Raw genomic sequence first — 21,794 nt, 5'->3', positions numbered from 1 at the left:
TAGAAAACATTTGCAAACTAGGATATTTTGCCATTAATGCTTGAACTGCTCTTGTGGAAAAAGGGAGAAGTGCTGATGACAGAAGCTGCATGGCTCGGAGACAAATGGTTTCAGTCCTGCCAAGTCCCACGCATCAGGCGTTAGACTAACGCATTTCAGTGTGGTGCTCCGCATCACCGCACTGAAATGCATTGTCAGGCATATGCATAGTCAGCGTGTCAGCATCTGTCACTGTACTGAAGGCTGCCTAAAAGTGTGGCAGCTCGCAGCGCGCCTACCGCGGTGTGCGCAGGGAGGCTTGGAGCTCGCCTGAAGGCTAACACTCACTGCTACAATGCAGCAGAAATCATTCATTATACTGCGTCTTGGCGCCGCAGGGAGGACGTCACACCATGCTGCCAGCAGGAGTTGAGTTTGTTGAAAGGGGCTGGCTATGCAGGCAGCGCTAAATTGAAGCATGGGGATCGCAGCATTGCGCTGCCTACTGCAGCTCACACCAGCCTCCTGGCCAGCCTCGGAAGAGTCTGCATCACTGCCTCCAATGGAGCGGCACCACCACCGCAGTCCGAACTGACTCCCATCTGCAGCCGCGACCTAATAAAGTTAAAGTGTCTAGCCTGTATGTTGCAGAACGCGATCGGGCAGCTGCAGCCTGCGTTGCCTCCTGGTGTTAATGCTCATAAGGGGACAAAGGTGGCTCAACTGGCACCCTGGAATGTGTGTAACTAACTGAGTGTTTCATGTTGTTGGTGCCTCCCTGACATTGGGTCCCTGTTGGCAGGTAACCCACGTAACGTCCGAGAGGCCCAGACCCTAAGCTCTACTGATTTTGCTGGGAAGGAGTGACCAGGGCCGGACTGGCTGTAGCGGGCACCAGGCAATCCCCTGGTGGGCCGCACAGGTGGGGTCCGGTTTTGGGCCCTGGTGGGCCGTTTTTGCGACAGGGCCGTATTTGCTGCCCTGTAACAAAATCGGCTGAAAACCAGCCCTGGCAAAGAGCTCGGCAACACCCCCAACCCTTCGAGGTGAGGTGGGGGGGGACGGCCGAGCACTTTGCCAGGGCCGGTTTTGGTTCCCAGTCCGGCCCTGGGAGGGACCCACCACAAAGGCTGACAATCTCTGTTTGGGAAAGGCTGGAAGCACAAGCCTCAAAACAACAAACAACCCAAAAAAACAGCTCCTGAGCATGTGTGAAACGCCTTGATTTATCATATATTGCAAAGGAGTGCTCTGATATTTGTATGATTCTAAGTATATGACTTAGACATGACTCTGATAAAAGGAAGTAATTTAACAATTATTTCTAACGCTGTGCACCAGTTAATTCGGAGTTTCCCAGTCCTCAAATGAGTGTCATTTTTCATATTTATCTGTTTCCCTCTTCTTCATAGCTTGATTTTGCTTGTAAGAAAGTATCACTCATACTCGTTAATTACTCTGAAATTATGAAAATGTCACACATGGCAATCTGAAACCTGGGCAGCTATGTGGTTTGCGCTTCCGCATATGCACCTGGAAGCAAATGCCCCGTTTGTAGGCTTCCTGCATTTCTTATCTTAATAGAGCGCAGCTGCGGGGTGAGTGTGTGCCTTTGTTAACATTTTCATGTTAAAGGCAGCGTCCATGAAAACTTTAAAAAAGGCACACACTCGCCCCGCGGCCCAGCTCAATTAAGAGAAGAAATGCAGCAAGTCTGCAAACACAGCGTGTGCTTTTGTTTCTAAAAGTACACGCTGTGTTTGGTGCTGCATTTCTTGTGTTTTCTAGAGTGTGACTGTGGGGCTTATTGTGTGCTTTTGTTTAAAGCATTCATGTTAATTGCAGCTCCTCACGCTCTGCAATTAACATGAATACTTAAACAAAAACACACAATGAGCACAGCCCCACAACCGCACTCTAGAAAAAAAAAAGGAATTTAGCAAGTGTTCCCTCCTTAGGAGAGAGCACTTGCTAAATGCCTCTTCCTCAGCAAGTTACAAATGCCCGTTTTTCGCGCTGCTTCGGCGGCGCGAATGCTCTCGGGAATGTGTGTGCGTGCCACACACACAGCAGGGTGCGCTCGGGGGCACTGAGGTGTGCGGGCGCCCAGGCGCGCACGTTCAGGGGAACACTGGTGGGAACCCTCATGGATCTGATGGTAGGACCCCATAGACACTACTGTGGTATCTGTTTATCATCAGCGGGTCCTAGGCCGCTCCTGGTTGACCCCTTAGACACTACTGTGGTATCTGTTTATCATCAGCGGATCCTAGGCCGCTCCTGGTTGACCTCATAGACAGTACTGTGGTATCTGTTTATCATCAGCGGGTCCTAGGCCGCTCCTGGTGGACCCCATAGACACTACTGTGGTATCTGTTTATCATAAGCAGGTCCTAGGCCGCTCCTGGTTGACCCCATAGATATTACTGTGGTATCTGTTTATTATCATCAGCGGGTCCTAGGCCGCTCCTGGTTGACCCCATAGACACTACTGTGGTATCTGTTTATCATCAGCGGGTCCTAGGCCGCTCCTGGTTGACCCCATAGACACTACTGTGGTATCTGTTTATCATCAGGGGGTCCTAGGCCGCTCCTGGTTGACCCCATAGACACTACTGTGGCATCTGTTTATCAGCAGAAGGCTTCGCTTTGCCAAAGCCAACTTGTGTGGTGTTCTTAACAATCCTAGACTTTGACTGAGCCGGTCATAGAGGTAATAATGGGGGTCTGTAGGGTTCAAACAAGTAGTATTATTGCTATCGTTGGCCATGCTCCGTACACAGAGAGTCCAACTAGACACAGAGCCGGGGATGACAAAGATGGACGCGCTGGAGAGATCGCTGTCATTTGGGCACCTGTGATCACAGCGAAGGGCTGGTTACATTACTCACAGTGCCCCAGTGTCACACAGTGAGAGGACAGACACGTAGGACTTTTGTTAATGAATATATGAAACTATAGGACAGAACTATAGGGCAGAAGCTGTGTAAAGAAGAGTACAAAGTCCAGAGTGCAGTGGGCGAGCAGTCCCCCACAGAGTAGGACGACTCTGTGCAGCAAGAATGCAGATCACACCCAATTAATAAATATGCTCTATTTATTGATTTACAGATATACACATAATATTTGGTATCTTGCTGCAGAAGTAGGGTAACCCTGGAGAAGCAGAGCCATATATGTATGAATGATGCACCGGACGTACTTGGCATAGTCTACACGGCAACCACAGCTGTGGTCCATCAGCTGTAGAAACATGTTGAATTAAAAGCAGGTCTCTGATGGCTGCTAGTAAGACAGGCTCATTCTGCTGGACACCACCCTAGATCGTCATTCGCTGAACTACCAATGGAAGAGGAACCAGGCCTATGAGGGGCCCTTAAGAGAGGTACAAAGGCTGGGGAAGTGCCTGTGAAGCCGCCGTAAAAAAGGGCACACAGTCTGGGGCATGTTTATGAAGACCCTCTAAGAGGAGGTAGGAAGGCTGGGAAGTGCCTGTGAAGCCCCCCTAAGAGAGGGCACACATTCTGGGCATGTTTATGAAGGCCCTCTAAGAGGAGGTAGAAAGGCTGAGTTGGAGGCTACGGCACGCACCTGAGGCATGTGATTCTTGAGCAGCTGCTCCACGGTAATGCTTGGGCAAGGCACGGTGGTGCGCATGGGTCTCAACTTGGCCTCGGACTCCCATTCCTCACACTCCTGCTGGTGTGTGGCACGCCAGGAGTTGCGGTCTGTGCCATCGCTCCCTCTGATGATCACACCAGGAGCTAGCTTCATGGACTCTAATAGGACACCAGCTTTTATTGAGATTGGCCTGCTGATGTCCAGGGAGTTGTACAAAGATGGCTGATGTTTCGCCTTGTCTTGGATGCTCTGGTCCAGTGGTTGGAAGATGTGTTTGAGTTTTGACGAGGCATCTGGAGAAGTGTTGATTTCAAAGCTGATTTTCTTGCGTTGAAATCCTCTGCTTGCATTGGAGGTCTTGCTTGTCTTACTTGGCAGAAGAGTGGCAGTGCCTCCCACTTTGGACATTACTTTAGGTTGTCGCTCTGCTTCCATGTGTGGGTCAACGACTTCGACTTGAGGCTTGACTGTGTGCCTTGGTAAGCGTGCGGGGTCCAGCTTGGGCACAGAGATGATCCTGCCAAATTCATCATAAACGACGTCCTTGCTTTGAGTGGGCCTGTTCAGCTGTATCCTCAGGATGTTGTGGAAGGATGTTGGAAGCAGGTTGATGTTGTTAAAGTCTTCTTCTGCAGCTCCCATCAGCAAGGACTGCGACAGCTGCTGCAGCAGCATCTCCTTCTCCGTGTCCTCCAGGGATTTGGTGATGTTCTTCAGGCCAGCCGAGCGGAGCGGACCACGATAAGGACGGAATCCTCTCTTGGGCTTTTCTTGCTTGGGAGGAGGAGCAGGCTGAAGAATTGTTTTTTGTGCCTTACAGAGAGATTTCGACCTTCTCACTTCTGGTGGTTCTGGCTGCGGCGGGCTCTCTGGCTCCGACTCCAGCTCCGGTGAAGGACCTTCTGGTTCTGGTGCGAGTTCTTCATCTGATCGGGGCACACTAGTGACACTCGCTTCTGGAGGCAGATGTCCACTTGGCTCAGGGAGAAGCACCTGCTTAAACAGAAGAGACAACATGTTCAGACACAAAACTGGGAACTGTGTTAGTCATATGTTGATAACACATTCAGAAAACCATACAGGGAGGGCTGTGACTGCTACGTGAAGGGTTGTGGAAATGCCAACTGGTGGGGTTGCAGTCATCAAGCTCTTATCTAAATATTATTTATGGTGCCTTTGTCGTGAGCCATGAGCGAGAACCTCATTCTCAGTAGCCTGTGGCAGGAAAGCCAGTGAGCCGCATCTAACATGGCAGTGTTATTTTATATTCAAGCTGTTCAACGGTCATACCACTCTGCTGCTAAATCGGATGTAAAGGGCAAGGAATGGCAATCTAACATGTTTGTGTTTTGACCAAAACAACCACTTGTACATAAAAGACATTTGATTACAAGGGAGACTAGTAGTGAAGAAGAAAGGAGGGTTAATCCTCTTCCTAATGAGATTCGTGCTTCTGCTCTCCTACAAACTGACACAATCTACAGGTCAGTGAAGTCCAAGCCTCATTCCAGGTCTTCCTGTGTGTACATTTTATACCTTACGGTTCATTTTTACTGTCCCAACAAAGAGCGGTGAAGATGTTCGGTCGTTCCACCCCTTCTCATATCCTTTTTTTTTTTTGTTTAAATTTGTTTATTGGTTTAACCACATCATTATACATCGTAGACTGACGGTAAATTCTTATCGGACCCTACTTTCGTATATACCAAGTCATTAAACAAAATATACATTAGAAGCAACCTGCTCTTTCTGTCTGTTGACGCATTTCCAATTCCACCATGGGGGGTGTTACAGGTTCCCCTCGATATTTGTTCCACCTTTCCCACTTTCGATCCCATTTTTTTGGGCATCCCCTAGTTACATAAACCTCCGTTTCCGCCAGCATGCATCTATCAAGCTCTGTCATCCAGCCACTGGGCGTGGGCGCATTACCTCCCCCCCACCCCTTCTCATATCTTGAGAGCACTGGGTAACAGATTACCTGTCTTGTGATCTGCCACATGCCTCCTATTGGCACAATAAACTGGTTTATGCCGTGGACGCTGGTCATCCTCTTCTCTTTCAGACTATCAGTGAATGGTCCTGGATACTGTCTCTTCTCCAAGTTAGCTATAGAACCACATGTGTTCACTTTCCTCTCCAGAAGAGGGGGTCCCAGTGACAGACACTGATGCTGGGGACTTCAGTGGAGTGCACTGGGAGGCCTCATGTTCAGGATTTTCTAGCACCAAGATCAGAACAAATACAATTATCAGACTATTCATTCCGAATTTCATCAAGAGGTCTTCGGTACCAGATAGGACTGTGGTATCGGAGCTTCCTGTCAGCGATTGTATAGCCACCCCACGATATCATCAGAGGGCACTTTAAATGCCCCTGAGGGCCCAAGTTGAAATATTTCATTTCTGCTACATCTACTGCAGCAATAAGGATGTCCCTCCAAGGACCCTTGCGGGCAGGCTTCTAACTCTGCTCTGTGAGCTGCCAAAGCAACAAGCAACTCATAACCCACCTCGAACCTCACCATCTTCTTTATAACACTCAATCAGGATTCAGAAAGAACCAAGGCACCGAAACAGCACTCATCATGGCCAACTACAAAATTCAAAACATCCTGGATTGAGGAGAAACAGCGGCCCTCATCCTGCTCAATCTCTCCACGGCATTCAGCACTGTCTCCCACAACACCATCATCAGAAGACTTCCTGATATTAGCAAACAAGGATCCGCACTCAAATGGATCTGTTCCTTCCTCAAGGGAAGAACCAAAGGGTCAGGCTGCCACCCTTTACAACAGAGACCAAGAAAGTGATATGCGGTGTTCCACAGGGATCGTCCATCAGCCCTACCCTTTTCAACATATACATGACACTGCTCGCCAACATCATCCGATCATACGACATCACCGTCATAACCTATGCTGATGACACCCTACTCATCTTATCCCTGACGGACAAGACAAACATCACCAGAACAAACTTCACCAACTGCATGACCATGGTAGCAGACTGGATGAGAACCAACGGCTTGAAGCTCAATTTGGACAAGACAAAAGTATTACACCCAACGGCCACACCAGAAATCTGGGGATCATCCTGGGCAACAAGCTCAACATGAAGGCACAAGTCAACACAGTGTGCACCACCTGCTTCCACATCCTACATATGCTGCAAAACAATCTTCAAATGCCTGTCACAGAACACCAGACAAGCGGTCACACAAGCACTCTTCATGTGTGCATTTTAGACTACAGTAAGCACATGGGTGGTGTTGATGGAGTGGATCGGAGGTTGGAACCTTACACTGCTCTTCGTAAGGCTTACGTTTGGTTTAAAAAGCTGGCTATCCATCTGTTTCATTTGGCATCGTCAATGCTTTTGTTGTATTCAAGGATTGTTCTCCAGATTCAAAGATGACTTTGATCAGTACAGCAGTCTCTGATAAGCAGCCTTGTTGTATTGGAACAGGCAAGTGTTCCTAGAGTTGGAGTGGTGGAGGATATGGCTAGATTGAAAGATCGCCACTTTCCTGATCACATTCCTCCCACGCCCAAAAACACCTTTTCCTGTAGGAGATGTAGAGTCTGTGTCTGAAGAGGCAGAGTTGTATGTACTGCCCCATGTTTCTTTCTAAACCTAAGCTATGTGTGCCTGCATGTTTTAAACCACACCACATGCCACTCAAGTTGTGGGAGCAACCGTGAGAGTAAAAATGAACTGACTGGTCTATATTGTTTTATATTTTTTGTTCAGTTTCACAGTTGGCGGTTGTTTGATGTTTTGAGTTAGGCCTCTTGTGTTTGTAGTCATGGTTAGTTTTTAATCTCTTTCAACTTGGTTTGTTTTCTTGTTTGTAAAAAAAAATGTGATGGTGGTGTGTATAGACTGTGGCTTGCCTTGTGGTGTGTGTGGACTGGGGCTGGGCTGGTGGTGTGTGTAGACTGGCGCTTAGCTGGAGGTGAGTGGACTTGCACTTGGCAGGCGGAATGCGTGAACTGGCGTTTGGCTGGCGTGTACTGTTGCTTGGCTGGTGGTGTATGTGAACTGGTGCTTGGCTGGCGGTGGGGGTGGACTGGTATTTGGTTGCAAGCGAGTGTGCGTTCTGACCAGCAGCAAGCAACTACATACACACACCACCACAGAAATGCCAGTCCACACATTCCACCAGCTTCCAGGCGGTGTGACTGTTGTGTCTGAACTAGCATCTGGCTGGTGGCGTGTGCGCTGGCGGTGTGTGTGATTGGCATCCAGCTGGTGGAGTGTATGAGCTGGCATGTAGTTGGTGGGGTGTGTGTAGTGACCTGCTACTCGTCACTAGACACACACTGTCAGCCAAAAGCCAATCCACATACTCAGTCAGCTGCCTGGCTGTGTGATTGCTGTGTCAGTCCTGTTGGCGTATGAAACCGATGGGACCTTGAATGTCGCGTTGTTGATCTGAGTGTTGTAATGTGCTGGGCCCGCGGCTGGCAGTGTGAATGGTATTGTGTGTGTGACGCATGAAAGGTGTGTGAATGGCCTGTAAAGCGGTTGGTGCCTTGTCGTAGCTTTACAGCTTACGAGCTGTGAGTCGCTGGTTCAGTAATCTGAACTTTCAGTTATATTATTAACAATGCATTTCATTTTTATGAAATCTTTGGTCAATAAAATGTACATTTTGAACTTTTCACTCGCACTCGTGCCAAATCCACCCAGTATGTGTGAATACTTGAGGAGTTGATGGTTGTACATTAATATTGGTCTTTTCTGTCTTTCTTTGCCAAGGTATACATTGTCTCAAGGGAAAATCTATCTCTAGATATTTTCGTAAACTAGACACCAGGGGGACTCCAGTGTGGCTTGTGTGCATCCCTCGAAGTACTGGAATCTGCTTGAAGCCTCAAATTTTCTGCCACCCAGAGTTCCCACATATTTCCTGATAAAAAAGGTACCCCACCTGTGTGGGTTGGCCTAGTGCCTGCAGACGAGCGGGGTCCAAGCCGCGGTGTGGCAACATCAACAAAAGGGGTAGCTGCAGTTTTTGTGCCTGGGCTTGGCTGCAGCCCAGGGAAACCTACCAAACCCAGGCATTTTGGAAAACTAGAAACCCTGGGGAGTGCAGGGTGTGTGCCTCTCGTGGATCCCACAAAAGTTTCCGTACCCACAATGTCCTGCAAACATCAAAAGTTGACTAAAATCATACATTTTCCTTGCATTTCTGTGACCTGTTCTTCCAGAATCAGAAGGAATCCACAAAATTCCTACCACCCAGCGTTTTCTCACTTGTCCCAATAAAAATGCTGGCCCAATTGTGTGGCTGGGCCTAGGGCCCATGACAGGAAAGGATCACACCAACATCAGTGGGAGTCCTATCAAGGGTACACATTGGCCTTGGTTTGATCTGTTCCTGTCGCGGGCACTAGGCCCAGCCACACAAGTTAGTTACCATTTTTATCGGGAGACTTGGGGGAATGGTAGGAGGTAGGGAACTAGTTGCTTTCTGCTGAGTGCAGAACTTTCCCTCACAGAAATGTGAGGAAAATTAGTTTTTTAGTCAAAGTTTGAGGTTTGCATGTGCTTCTGGGTAAAATAACCCTGGTGAGAGCCACACAAGTCACCGCATCCTGGATTACCCTGGGTGTCTAGTGTTAAAAAATGTGCAGGTTTGCTAGGTTTCCATGTGTGCTGGCTGAGCTAGGGACCAAACTCTATAGCTAGCCACATTGCAAAAAGGGTCCATTTTCAGTGGAAAATGTGGTGTCCATGTTAGGTTTGGGCCATTTCTTATTCTGGGCACTAGGCCTACTTACACAATTGTGGTACCATTTGTATCAGGAGACTTAGGGGAACACAGAATAGTAGAGGAAGAGTTATTACCAATTACATTTCTCAACATGTGTTTTCCTCCAAATGTAAGCCAGGGTGTAAAAAAGAAGACATTTTGCGAAACGCCCTCTAATTCACATGCTAGTATGGGTACCCACAAATTCAGAGGTGTACAAATAACCACTGCTTCTAAACTCCATACCTTGTGGCCATTTTGGAAATACATAGGTTTCCTTGATACCTATTTTTCACTCTGTATAAATTACCATATGAATTGCTCTATATCAGGTACACAATGAAAAACCATTACAAGGTGCAGCTCAGTTATTGGCTCTGGGGACCTCGAGTTATTGGCAAACCCACAAACCCTATATATCCCCGCAACCAGAAAGGTCTAGCAGATGTAATGGTATATTGCTTTCATAAATCTGCCATCGTGACGAGAAGTTACAAATAAAAATGTCACAAATAGACATTTTTTCTTACAAATTCTCAATATTTATTTATTTCAACAGTTTTTTTCTTTGGGAAAACCTTGAATGAGCTACACAAATGACCCCTTGCTGAATTCAGAATTTAGCCTGGTTTTCGGAAATATATTGCTTTCCGGGATCCACCATGGGTTTCATACCCGTTTCCACCACAAACTGGAGGTTGAAAGCACAAAAAAATAAGTAAAATGGGAATTTTCACAGTAAATTTCCAAAACTGGGATTTTTTCTTTTTTCTGAATTAAGTCTGCCTGTTCCTGAAAGCTGGGAAGATTTTGCAGGAAATAAGCAATTGAAGAAAAACCCCTAGGCAACTAAAGGTCTATACCGGTTAACAGAACATATGGGCTAGCAACATGATGTAGTACACGGAAGTAATATTTAATAGTTCATTTCTTTAATTCAAATAAGTTAAAAACATTTCAAAACATGTATCACAGTGACCAATACATTTAAACATATTCTAATCATAATACAAGAGGACACCATATACAATAATACAATTGGATAGAATACAAAAAAGTTGGTACATACATAGAAGATACAGACAACAAATATTTTTTGATTAGTGCAAATCTAGAAAAACATACACAACAATAATAAACAAAAGGTGGCTACTAGATGGATCTTCTACGTACGTTTCGGCACACACTGCGCCTTCATCAGGAAAGCCACAAAATTCTTCGGCAATGGTCAAAAGGTGGGATCCGTTTGGGGAAAGATCAAAATAGACCCAAATCACAAGGAGTGTGTACCAGGGTCTTGTGCGAAGCATACGGATGTGTATATCTCGATTATAGTCTTGTAGATGTAGGTAGGCTTTTACTCAAATAAACACAGTCTTATAAAAGCTGGGATTAATAATCAAGTTCAAATCAATTTTGACGGAAGGTTTATGAAGGATAAGGTTCAAAGGATGATTTTATTGTAAGTTTTATTTACATAGCAGACATATCAATAAACAATGCCCTGCTATCTGTGTTTAAGCCGTAGGGAAACGATCCGCACTCGTGTGCCAACTGGCCGAGTCGGTACACACTCCTTGTGATTTGGGTACATTTTGATCTTTCCCTAAACGAATCCCGCCTATGATACATGTCTTGAAATGTTTTTAACTTATTTGAATTAAAGAAATGAACTTTTAAATATTACTTCCGTGTACACTGAGTTGACTACATCATGTTGCTAGACCATATGTTCTGTTAACTGTTTTAGACCTTTAGTTGCCATGGGGTTTTTCTTCAATTGCATATTTGCCCTGCCCTAGGAATTTCAAGTTATTGCAGGGGGTCCTTGTTATTTACATTGTTTTGCAGGAAATAAAACAGACACTTTCTTCTGCAACACTCTTTTACCATTTTTCCTCTCCACAATTTGTTTTAGATCTATTTGCCTAATTTCTCAGTCCCCTTCAGGTAAATCCGCAGACCCTGGCTACCATTAAAATCCCCAGCATATTGGAGAAAAAGGACGCATATTTGGTGTGGAAGGCTTTTGTGATAAAAAATGTACTGAGGCCTAAACGCAAACTACTTCAAATAGTCAAAAAAAAAGGCTTAGCACGGGCGGGGGGTGGGGGTGAGTGGAAGGGCAGATGGAGAGCAGGTGGGTGTGGTGGGGCAGGGAGGAGGCCTAGCAGCAAAAGGGTTAAAATAGCTCGAGGTCATGACAGGGATCGAAACTAGGTGCCCATACTACTCTGCTAACCCTTTCCCCATAAGGGGTCTAATTTTCAAGTTTGTGGCTAAGGGCATCACAGCAAGTCACTTTGCTGCTATTCACTGCGTCAAAAGAAAAGGGCAGTAATGTCCCATATTTATGATATACAGCACATTCCTGTTCATTCAGCCAGCGTTGGTGCACAATTAGATGTCTATCGCAAATGCAGGCACCCTTGCACCATGGTGCATGGGTGTCTGCGTTGTTGGTAGGATTGTTCCTGCACAAAAAGAATCACAAGAGGCTTTTTCTTCTTTCTATGTGAGTTGCATAATGCAGCACACACAAAAAGAGGAAAAACAAGGAGGCGTACAGTTTGACGTATTCCCAGGTTTACACATCCTTGTAAATCTGGGAATGTGTCAAAACCCACGGGTGTTGCGTGAAAAAACCACTGCAACGCCCATGGAACGCCTCCTTGATGCAGAGTTAAGCAAGGTAGCAACTTGCACTGTTTTGTCTTACTCCATATCTATAGGGCCATGAAAAGCCACGTTAAGTGGCTTGCGTGGCCTCAAGGGAGAGGTGTGGCGCAGTAGCCAGGGCGGCTGACTCTGGAGCACGGGTCTCACGGTTTGATTCCCGGCGCCAGCACCCTGTGACTCTGGGCAATAGCTCACTTAATCTCCCCGACGCCCCCCAGCGCTTTGAGACCCTTAGGGGTGATTAGTTTGCGCTTTACAAATACCGTGTTAGTTAGTTAGATATGGGTCTACACCCTGCGTTGCCAGAGCGTAAAAAAAAGTGATGCACCGGCGGCGCAAGGGGCTTGTAATAAGCCCCTAAGTTTCCAATATCAGGAAGGGCATCAAGGAGGTTGCCTGGCCCTAGGAGGCTCGTCGGTTGCCCTTGTATTTCATGATTTTGTTCATTTATCCTAACATCATCTACCCTGAGCATCATGCCCTGAATCCCATTACACCCCCTGGGCACTCGGTCCCTGGTGGGCTTCGTTTTGGTTTCCAGAAATACTGGGCCAGTAGTATAGTCATTGTTTGCCTCCCCAGGAGACTTAAGGGAGAGCATTTTACATCTTTGGCAAAATATCCCAAATAGTTCCCCTCAGTTTTCAGACCATGACCAGCCTCACACCACAAGAAGATCTCGGACAAATTCATATAAAGCAGTTTAAATCCCACTTTCAGTAAGTGACTAGAACCAGTGCTGCACTGCAGTGTGCCTACATCAGTACCCTCCCCTACCTACACAGCTGCAACCTGTGCTGCACTGCAGTGCGCCAACATCAGAACCTTCCGCTACTTACAGAGCTGCTACCAGTGCTGCACAAGAGTGCACCTACATCAGTACCCTGCCCTACCAACACAGCTGCTACCACTGCTGCACTGCAGTGCGCCTACATCAGAACCTTCCGCTACTTACAGAGCTGCTACCAGTGCTGCACTGCAGTGCGCCTATATCAGAACCTTCCACTACTTACAGAGCTGCTACCAGTGCTGCACAAGAGTGCGCCTACATCAGTATCCTCCCCTACCTACACAGCTGCAACCAGTGCTGCACAAGAGTGCACCTACATCAGTACCCTCCCCTACCTACACAGCTGCAACCAGTGCTGCACTGCAGTGCGCCTACATCAGAAACCTCCGCTACTTACGGAGCTGCTACCAGTGCTGCACAGGAGTGCACCCACATCAGTACCCTCCCCTACCTACACAGCTGCTACCAGTGCTGCACAAGAGTGCACCTACATCAGTACCCTCCCCTACCTACACAGCTGCAACCAGTGCTGCACAGGAGTGCGCCTACATCAGAACCTTCCGCTACTTACAGAGCTGCTACCAGTGCTGTACTGCAGTGCGCCTACATCAGAACCTTCCGCTACTTACAGAGCTGCTACCAGTGCTGCACAAGAGTGCACCTACATCAGTACCCTCCCCTACCTACACAGCTGCTACCACTGCTGCACTGCAGTGCGCCTACATCAGAACCTTTCGCTACTTAAGGAGCTGCTACCAGTGCTGCACAAGAGTGCGTCTACATCAGAACCCTCCCCTACCTACACAGCTGCTACCAGTGCTGCACTGCAGTGCGCCTACATCAGAACCTTCCGCTACTTACGGAGCTGCTACCAGTGCTGCACAAGAGTGCGCCTACATCAGAACCTTCCGCTACTTACGGAGCTGCTACCAGTGCTGCACAAGAGTGCGCCCACATCAGTACCCTCCCCTACCTACACAGCTGCAACCACTGCTGCACTGCAGTGCGTCTACATCAGAACCTTCTGCTACTTACAGAGCTGATACCAGTGCTGTACTGCAGTGCGCCTACTTCAGAACCTTCCGCTACTTACGGAGCTGCTACCAGTGCTGCACAAGAGTGCGCCTACATCAGAACCTTCCGCTACTTATGGAGCTGCTACCAGTGCTGCACAAGAGTGCGCCCACATCAGTACCCTCCCCTACCTACACAGCTGCAACCACTGCTGCACTGCAGTGCGTCTACATCAGAACCTTCTGCTACTTACAGAGCTGATACCAGTGCTGTACTGCAGTGCGCCTACATCAGAACCTTCCGCTACTTACTGAGCTGCTACCAGTGCTGCACAAGAGTGCGCCTACATCAGTACCCTCCCCTACCTACACAGCTGCTACCAGTGCTGCACTGCAGTGCGCCTACATCAGAACCTTCCGCTACCTACAGAGCTGCTACCAGTGCTGTACTGCAGTGCGCCTACATCAGAACCTTCCGCTACTTACAGAGCTGCTACCAGTGCTGCACAAGAGTGTGCCTACATCAGTACCTTCCCCTACCTACACAGCTGCAACCAGTGCTGCACTGCAGTGCGCCTGCATCAGTACCCTCCCCCATCTACAGAGCTGCAGCCACTGCTGCACTGCAGTGCGCCTACATCAGAACCTTCCGCTGATTACAGAGCTGATACCAGTGCTGCACAAGAGTGCGCCTGCATCAGTACCCTCCCTTACCTACACAGCTGCAACCACTGCTGCACTGCAGTGCGCCTACATCAGAACCTTCCGCTACTTACAGAGCTGCTACCAGTGCTGCACAAGAGTGCCTACATCAGTACCCCCCCCTACCTACACAGCTGCAACCAGTGCTGCACTGGAGTGCGCCTGCATCAGTACCCTCCTCTACCTACACAGCTGCAACCAGTGCTGCACTGCAGTGCGCCTACATCAGAACCTTCCGCTACTTACAGAGCTGCTACCAGTGCTGCACAAGAGTGCGCCTACATCAGTACCCTCCCCTACCTACACAGCTGCTACCAGTGCTGCACTGCAGTGCGCCTACATCAGAAACCTCCGCTACTTACAGAGCTGCAACCAGTGCTGCACAAGAGTGCCTACACCAGTACCCTTCCCTACCTACACAGCTGCAACCACTGCTGCACAGGATGTTGCCTACATCAGTACACTCCCCTACCTACACAGCTGCAACCAGTGCTGCACTGGAGTGCGCCTGCATCAGTACCCTCCTCTACCTACACAGCTGCAACCAGTGCTGCACTGCAGTGCGCCTACATCAGAACCTTCCGCTACTTACAGAGCTGCTACCAGTGCTGCACAGGAGTGGGCCTACATCAGTACCCGTCGTCACCTACACAGCTGCAACCAGTGCTGCACTGGAGTACGCCTACATTGGTGCCCTTCATTGCCTTCTGAGCTGCTACCAGTGCTTCAGTGGAGTGCGCCTACATAAGTACCCTTCTTCACCTACACAGCTGCCACCTGTGTTGCACTGCAGTGCGCCTACACCAGTACCCTCCCCTACCTACACAGCTGCAGCCACTGCTGCACAGGAGTGCACCTACATCAGTACCCTCCCCTACCTACACAGCTGCAGCCACTGCTGCACTGCAGTGCACCTACATCAGTGCCCTCCCCTACCTACTCAGCTGCAACCACTGCTGCACAGGAGTGCGCCTACATCAGTACCCTCCCCTACCTACAGAGCTGCAACCAGTGCTGCACTGCAGTGCGCCTACATCAGTACCCTCCCCTACCTACACAGCTGCAACCACTGCTGCACAGGAGTTCGCCTACATCAGTACCTTCCCCTACCTACAGAGCTGCAACCAGTGCTGCACAGGAGTGCGCGTACATCAGTACCCTCCCCTACCTACACAGCTGCAACCACTGCTGCACAGGAGTGCGCCTACATCAGTACCTTCCCCTACCTACAGAGCTGCAACCGGTGCTGCACAGGAGTGCGCCTACATCAGTACCCTTCTTCACCTACACAGCCGCCACCTGTGTTGCACTGCAGTGCACCCATATCAGTATAATTTGCCACCTACAGCACTGCTTCCAGTGGTGCACTGGAGTGTGCCTACATCAGTACCCTTCACCACCTAAAGAGCTGTTACCAGTTCTTCGTTGGAGTGTGCCTACATCAGTATCATTCCCACTTACAGGGCTGCTTCCAGTGCTGCAATTGTGTGCACCTACATCAGTACTCTTCCCACCTACAGAGCTTCTACCAGTGCTGCACTGGAGTGTGCCTACATCACTATCACCCCACCCTTCAGAGCTGCAACCAGTGCTGAACCAATGCTGCAGTTGAGGGCCCCTACTCACCTTCCAGTGCTGCACTTAAGTGCACCTACATCAATGCCACCTACAGAGCTCCTAAGGAGAGGTCCCGCTAAGCGCCCTGAGTCCCTTGCCTCGTGGTTCATGCTAGACCTCTTCTCAGTCTCGTTCAAACCCACAGACCCAGGTTAGAAGCCACAGACCCAGGTTAGAAGCCACAGGCCCAGGTTAGAAGCCACAGGCCCAGGTTGTCGTCCTCTGTCCACAATAGAAGTAACAAACCAAGGTTAATAGCCACAGACCCAGGTTGTCCTCCTATGTCCACTGTGAGAAGGTGGCCTGATATATGCTGTCCACTAGTTCTAGTGGGCACCTTGTATCATTACAAACAACCCCTTATGGTGATAGATTAAAGACAACCTTTATTGAAAGCTATCCTAGTGGTAGAAGCTACCGACCCAGGTTAGAGGCCACAGACCCAGGCTGTCCTCCCTTGTTCACAATAGAAGCCACAGACCCAGGTTAGAAGCCACAGACCCAGGCTGTCCTCCCTTGTTCACAATAGAAGCCACAGACCCAGGCTATCCTCCCATGTCCACAATAGAAGCCACAGGCCCAGGTTGTCCTCCCATGTCCACATTAGAAGCCACAGACCCACGTTGTCCTCCTATGTCCACAATAGAAGCCACAGGCCTGGGTTGTCCTCCTATGTCCACAATAGAAGCCACAGGCACAGGTTGTCCTCCTATAGTGCGCCTACATCAGTACCCTCCCTACCTACACAGCTGCAACCAGTGCTGCAATGCAGTGCGCCTACATCAGAACCTTCCGCTACTCACAGAGCTGCCACCAGTGCTGTACTGCAGTGCGCCTACATCAGAACCTTCCGCTACATACAGAGCAGCTACCAGTGCTGCACAAGAGTGCACCTACATCAGTACCCTCCCCTACCTACACAGCTGCTACCAGTGCTGCACAAGAGTGCGCCTACATCAGTACCCTCTGTTAGAATCCGGGGTCTCTGGTTGGCGCAGGTATGCACTTGCGACAAGCAGGGACCCTTTCCTCTAAGTCAGGGCAAAGGATTACTCTAAGAAAATAACCCCTGCTCACCCTCTAGGTAACGTGGCGCGAGCAGTCAGGCTAGATTCCAGAGGGCATTAGGTTAAGCATTCAAGGCGTCCCACAATAACCACCAACCCACCACACAGAGACACAAGGCTGTACTTTGTAAAAATAAAGTTCTTTATATATATACTTCTTCAAGCAGGCTTCAAAATACAGGGTTTCACTTCTTAAGAGGGTTCCAGTTACTTGTACTCAATATTCCATGAGGCCACAGTTCTTAAAAGGCAATTTGGGGGCAATATTCGCTTTCTTGAGGTCTGTGCCCGTCGGAGCGTCTTTCGTACGGTTCGTACGGGTGTTGGTACGCATCGTACCACTCTTCGTACGGGCCATACAGTCTTTTGGACGCTTCCTGCGATTGCTCACGCTACCCGCGTGAATCGGCGTACGCGTGCCGAACAGAGGTCAGTACGCTCCGTACACCCAAGGCTGCTTCCTCTGCAGTGTCTCACGCTTCTCGCTGGGGTCAGCGTACGGGACAACCAGTCCGGGCCGCCCAGGTGAAAGTACGCGCCGTACAGATGTCCGTACGCTCCGTACCCTCAGGGCCGCTTCCCCTGCAGTTGCTCACGCTTCTCGCGGGGGTCAGCGTACGGTCCGGGCCGCGCAGTGGAAGTACGCGCCGTACAAGTGGAAGTACGCGTCGTACAGGGGCAAACAGTACCTTAGTCTTTTGTAGGAAGTTCGCGGCGGCCTCAGAAGTCCGTAGAGGGGCGTCCCACGTCGCGTTGTAGTCCCGCTTGGGCAGTGGACGACGATGCTTCGTGGGGTGCTTCCGGACGTCGCAGCACACCTCGGGGGTCAGAAGCAGGAGGGGCAGCTCGGGGGTGATTTCTCAGCAAGCTGCGCTGTCGCGTCTACCAGGTTCGGCGAACCAGGGCACCGTCGGTCCTCACAGTGATCTCCACGGCCAGGGGTCGCAGAGGCTCGGCGCTTGGACGTCGGTAGTCTCTTCTTCGCGTTGCGAGCTACGGCTCGAGGGGGCAGCTGTTTACTTTGTTTCAGCCAGGCAGGGCAGACCTTCACGGTGCTCACAGCAGCACAGGCGGGCAGAAGTCGCGTTGCTCAGCGAGATGGGGGCACACAGGTTCTCTGGGGTCAGCATCAGCAATCCACCCACAGCAGCTTCCTTCTCTTCCAGGGAGGGGTAGCGCCCACTGTTCCTGGGGCGCAGTTCAGGGGGCAAGTTCACAAGCAAGCCCTTGGAGATTGTTTTCAAAGCACAAGTTGAATTTAAAGTCTTTCTCAGTCTTTTCCTCCCCTCCTTCAGCAGCAAGGCACCCACCACAGGCCAGTCTCTCAGGCTTAGAGACACTACTCCTCCATGCAGCTTTCCCAGGTCCTTCTCTTCGGGCAGAGGTTCTTCTTGGCATAAACAGGATCTGATTTCTTAGGAGCAGGGCTCCTTCTTTTATACACAGTTTCTTTTGTTCTTTGTCGCCAGGGGGCCTGTGCCTGGCTCAGTCTGGTTTTGGAGCACTTTGTTGTGGTGACTCTGCTCTTTCCTTTCAGTGCACAGGGCAGAGACATCAGCCGCTCCACAGGGGGCGGCGCCAGCATTGTGGTGGCAGAGCACAGGTCTATTCAGAGTCAAGGTGTACTCCTCCCACCCATCCTGGTGTAATCTCTCTACCCACCACATGGCAGCCAGCCTGTCTCCTGGAATTCCCCAGCCCTGCCCCTCACTGGAACTAGGCAGCACACACACACACAGCAGAGGCGGACTGAAATGGCTAAGCAAGTAAATACTAACTTTCTAAAAGTAGTTTTACAAACACAGGATATTAAAATAAACTTTACTAAAAGAAGTATTTTATTATTCTGAGTTCAGGCATACTAAACTTGACTTTCTACCATGCTCTCTGAGTCTGCTGGGATTACAGCGTGTAGTAATTCCAGCAGCCCATTCTGGCCTATGGAGAGCAGGTAGCCTTCAATATTGAAAAACGAAAATTGCTGTAATTCACTATTAGGACATGCCACACACATCAGGGCATGCCCTACCTTATGCCTACAATGCACCCTGCCCTTGGGCCTACCAGAGGGGTGACTAATATGTAGTTAAGGGAAGGTTTAGGGATTGGCAAGTAGGTGCACTTGCGCAGTCAGCATGACAGTACCAGACTGCATGCAGGTTCTACAATGGCAGACCTTAGACACATTTTACTAGGCGGCTTCTGTGGGAGGCACAACCAGTGCTGCAAGCCCACCAGCAGCATTTGCATTTACAAGCCCTGGCACTCCTGGTGCACTTTACTAGGGGCTGATAGTAAACCGAATAAGCCAAACATGGACACCAATCAATGTATACATTTTACCATAGGGAGAGAATATGCACCTTAGCACTGATCAGCAGTGGTAAGGTGCCCAGAGTCATAAAACAGCCAACAACAGGTCAGAAAAAATACAGGAGGAAGGCAAAAAGTTTAGGGATGACCCTGCAAAAAGGGCCAAGTCCAATACAACCCCCTTCCAGCCAAAACGCAGGGCAGACCAATCACCACCGTGATGGTCTTCCCTGCTTGGGGCGATAGAACAAGGACCTGGCCCGCAACTGCAGGGGCAGACTCCAGTTCTACGCCAATCTGAACCTATTGGACTCCCTCTGTCCATACTCTCAGGGCCCACCAAGCCAATCCATGGGGAACCCTTCTCCTCACCTGTGGACACCACCTGTGCAACACCTAATCTTAACTGGCCCACAGGTGTGTCCCAACAGACAGACAGCAAAATGCTACAGTGGCCAGTAGTCAGGGATGAGACCCAGGCCGTATGCCTCTCAGGGCTCTCAAACCTCTGTAGCCCCAGGGAGCGGGGGCAGTAGCCCCAGGTGCTTGGCAACCTTTGTCCATTCCCCCTCCTGTCAGGTCAGGTATGACATCCTGGCACTGACCCACCAGCCCCAGGACTGTATCCGGCGGCTGGACCAAAGACTGGGGTGGCCTCTCCCACACCTGGTCCTCCTCCTTGGGGCTCTGTACCCTCCCACTTGGAGTGGTACCCCCTTCCAGAATTGCCAGGGCACCTGGGGCAGCTGTCCTGCACAATTTCCCCACCAGTTCAGGGGTTCTATCCTGCAACTGGGCGTCCAGGTCAGGGGGCACACCCTGAACCTGGCCCTCCAACCTAGGGTCTAAACCCTTCAGTTGAGCCGGGGTCAGAGGCGAGGACTCCCTCCCTCTGCGCCCCCTTCCAGATGGCTGTACCCTCCCAACTGGAGTGGTACCCCTAGAAGCAACCTGGGTCAGGACACTGATTACAGTTGTCCCACCCTCCAGGTCAGACAACACCTGACCCTGGCTTCCCAACCCTGGGACCAACTGTGAGAAGTTGGCCTGGCATATGCTGGTCACTAGTTATAGTGGCCACTTTACACTAGTCCAATTCGACTCTTGTGGTAGATAGGTTTAAGACAACCTTTAAAGAAAGCTATCCTAGTGGTAGCTGTGGAGAGCAGCCTTCAGGCTAAGTCTCTGAGTAATGTAAAGCAGCTTGTTTTACCTTATAATCTCTTGAATTACCAAATGAAAAGACACCACACAGGTATATATATCAAATATATATGTATTTATTTCTAAATATACTCTACTAATCTCTTTATGAGATTAGAGCCAGGTAAACATTCAAAAGATCAACAGTTCTCAATAAATTAAGCACAAATATGGCTGTAGCCCTAGGGGCGTACCAGACCATATACTAAAATAGTGGTTTAACAAACTCGACTTGCAAAAGTAAGAGGCCTAGGGCCTTGGGAATCGCTGGGGCTTCACTTCTGCAGTGTTAGCAGGTAAGTAATCAGCCCACAGGAGACGCGTGCAGTGTCTAAACACACACGCGGGTTTTCAATGCGTTTCAATGGCAAATGTCACGGTTTGTATTTTACAGTTCTACGGCACTTCGCAAAAGTCAACAAGCAAGAAACTTACAGGGTAAGTATTTCGAGAGCCAACACACACTTGGGCACCGGAGTGCACGAGTTACCTCACTCAGGGAAGCCGGGTGCATAGGTGTCCTTTGGTGTCGGGTCGCGATGCTGTTTTCAATGGAGATCCTTGAAGACTTGCTGCTTGTGACGACTCGAGAGGTGTCCGTTCGAATCCGACAATGGATTGGAGTTGCAGAAGACCTAGAAATTGAGGGGACAGAGTTCAGAGTCACTTGCCAGTAACCGGTGGCCAGCGAGATGGATGACCACAGCTGTCGCGTCTCTTCAGGTCGGTGATGGTGTTTTGTCTCTTCGCTCACGAGGTCCAGGAAGGCTCGACGATGACCAGCAGCTGGATTCGGGAGGTCCCACGACGTCTGCAGCTGTCGACGGTGTCGGCAGCCGGATTGGAGCCAACAAGCCTTGGCAGCCGCAAGTCTCCTGTAGAGTGAAGATTGGCAATGGTGCACACCAGCAAGGTCTGATGGACTTACCCAGCAAGGGTAAGTGAGGGCAGGCCCAGAGCAACCAGGCGAGCCCTTGAAGTCGATGTGGAAGTCTTCAGAAGAGTTACTAGCCAACGGGCAAGCAACCGCGAAGACGCCTTTGCAGGAAA

At 49.6% G+C, this 21,794-nt stretch overlaps 1 protein-coding gene across 1 annotated transcript in view; it reads right to left on the bottom strand.

The window, feature by feature from the left end:
- Positions 1 to 1,835: 1,835 nt before the first annotated feature.
- The window catches only part of C2_2H2orf81 (chromosome 2_2 C2orf81 homolog), a 163,949-nt gene continuing 143,990 nt past the window's right edge, over positions 1,836 to 21,794 (bottom strand). Inside the window, exon 4 of the mRNA XM_085642948.1 lies at positions 1,836 to 4,593. Within this exon, the coding sequence (XP_085499074.1) occupies positions 3,514 to 4,593 (1,080 nt within the window). The 3' untranslated portion in view covers positions 1,836 to 3,513. The remainder of the gene's footprint in view (positions 4,594 to 21,794) is intronic.

This window comes from Triturus cristatus, chromosome 2_2 (genome assembly GCF_964204655.1).
Source record: "Triturus cristatus chromosome 2_2, aTriCri1.1, whole genome shotgun sequence".
Lineage (NCBI taxonomy): Eukaryota > Metazoa > Chordata > Amphibia > Caudata > Salamandridae > Triturus > Triturus cristatus.
This window is presented reverse-complemented; position numbering and strand designations above follow the sequence as displayed.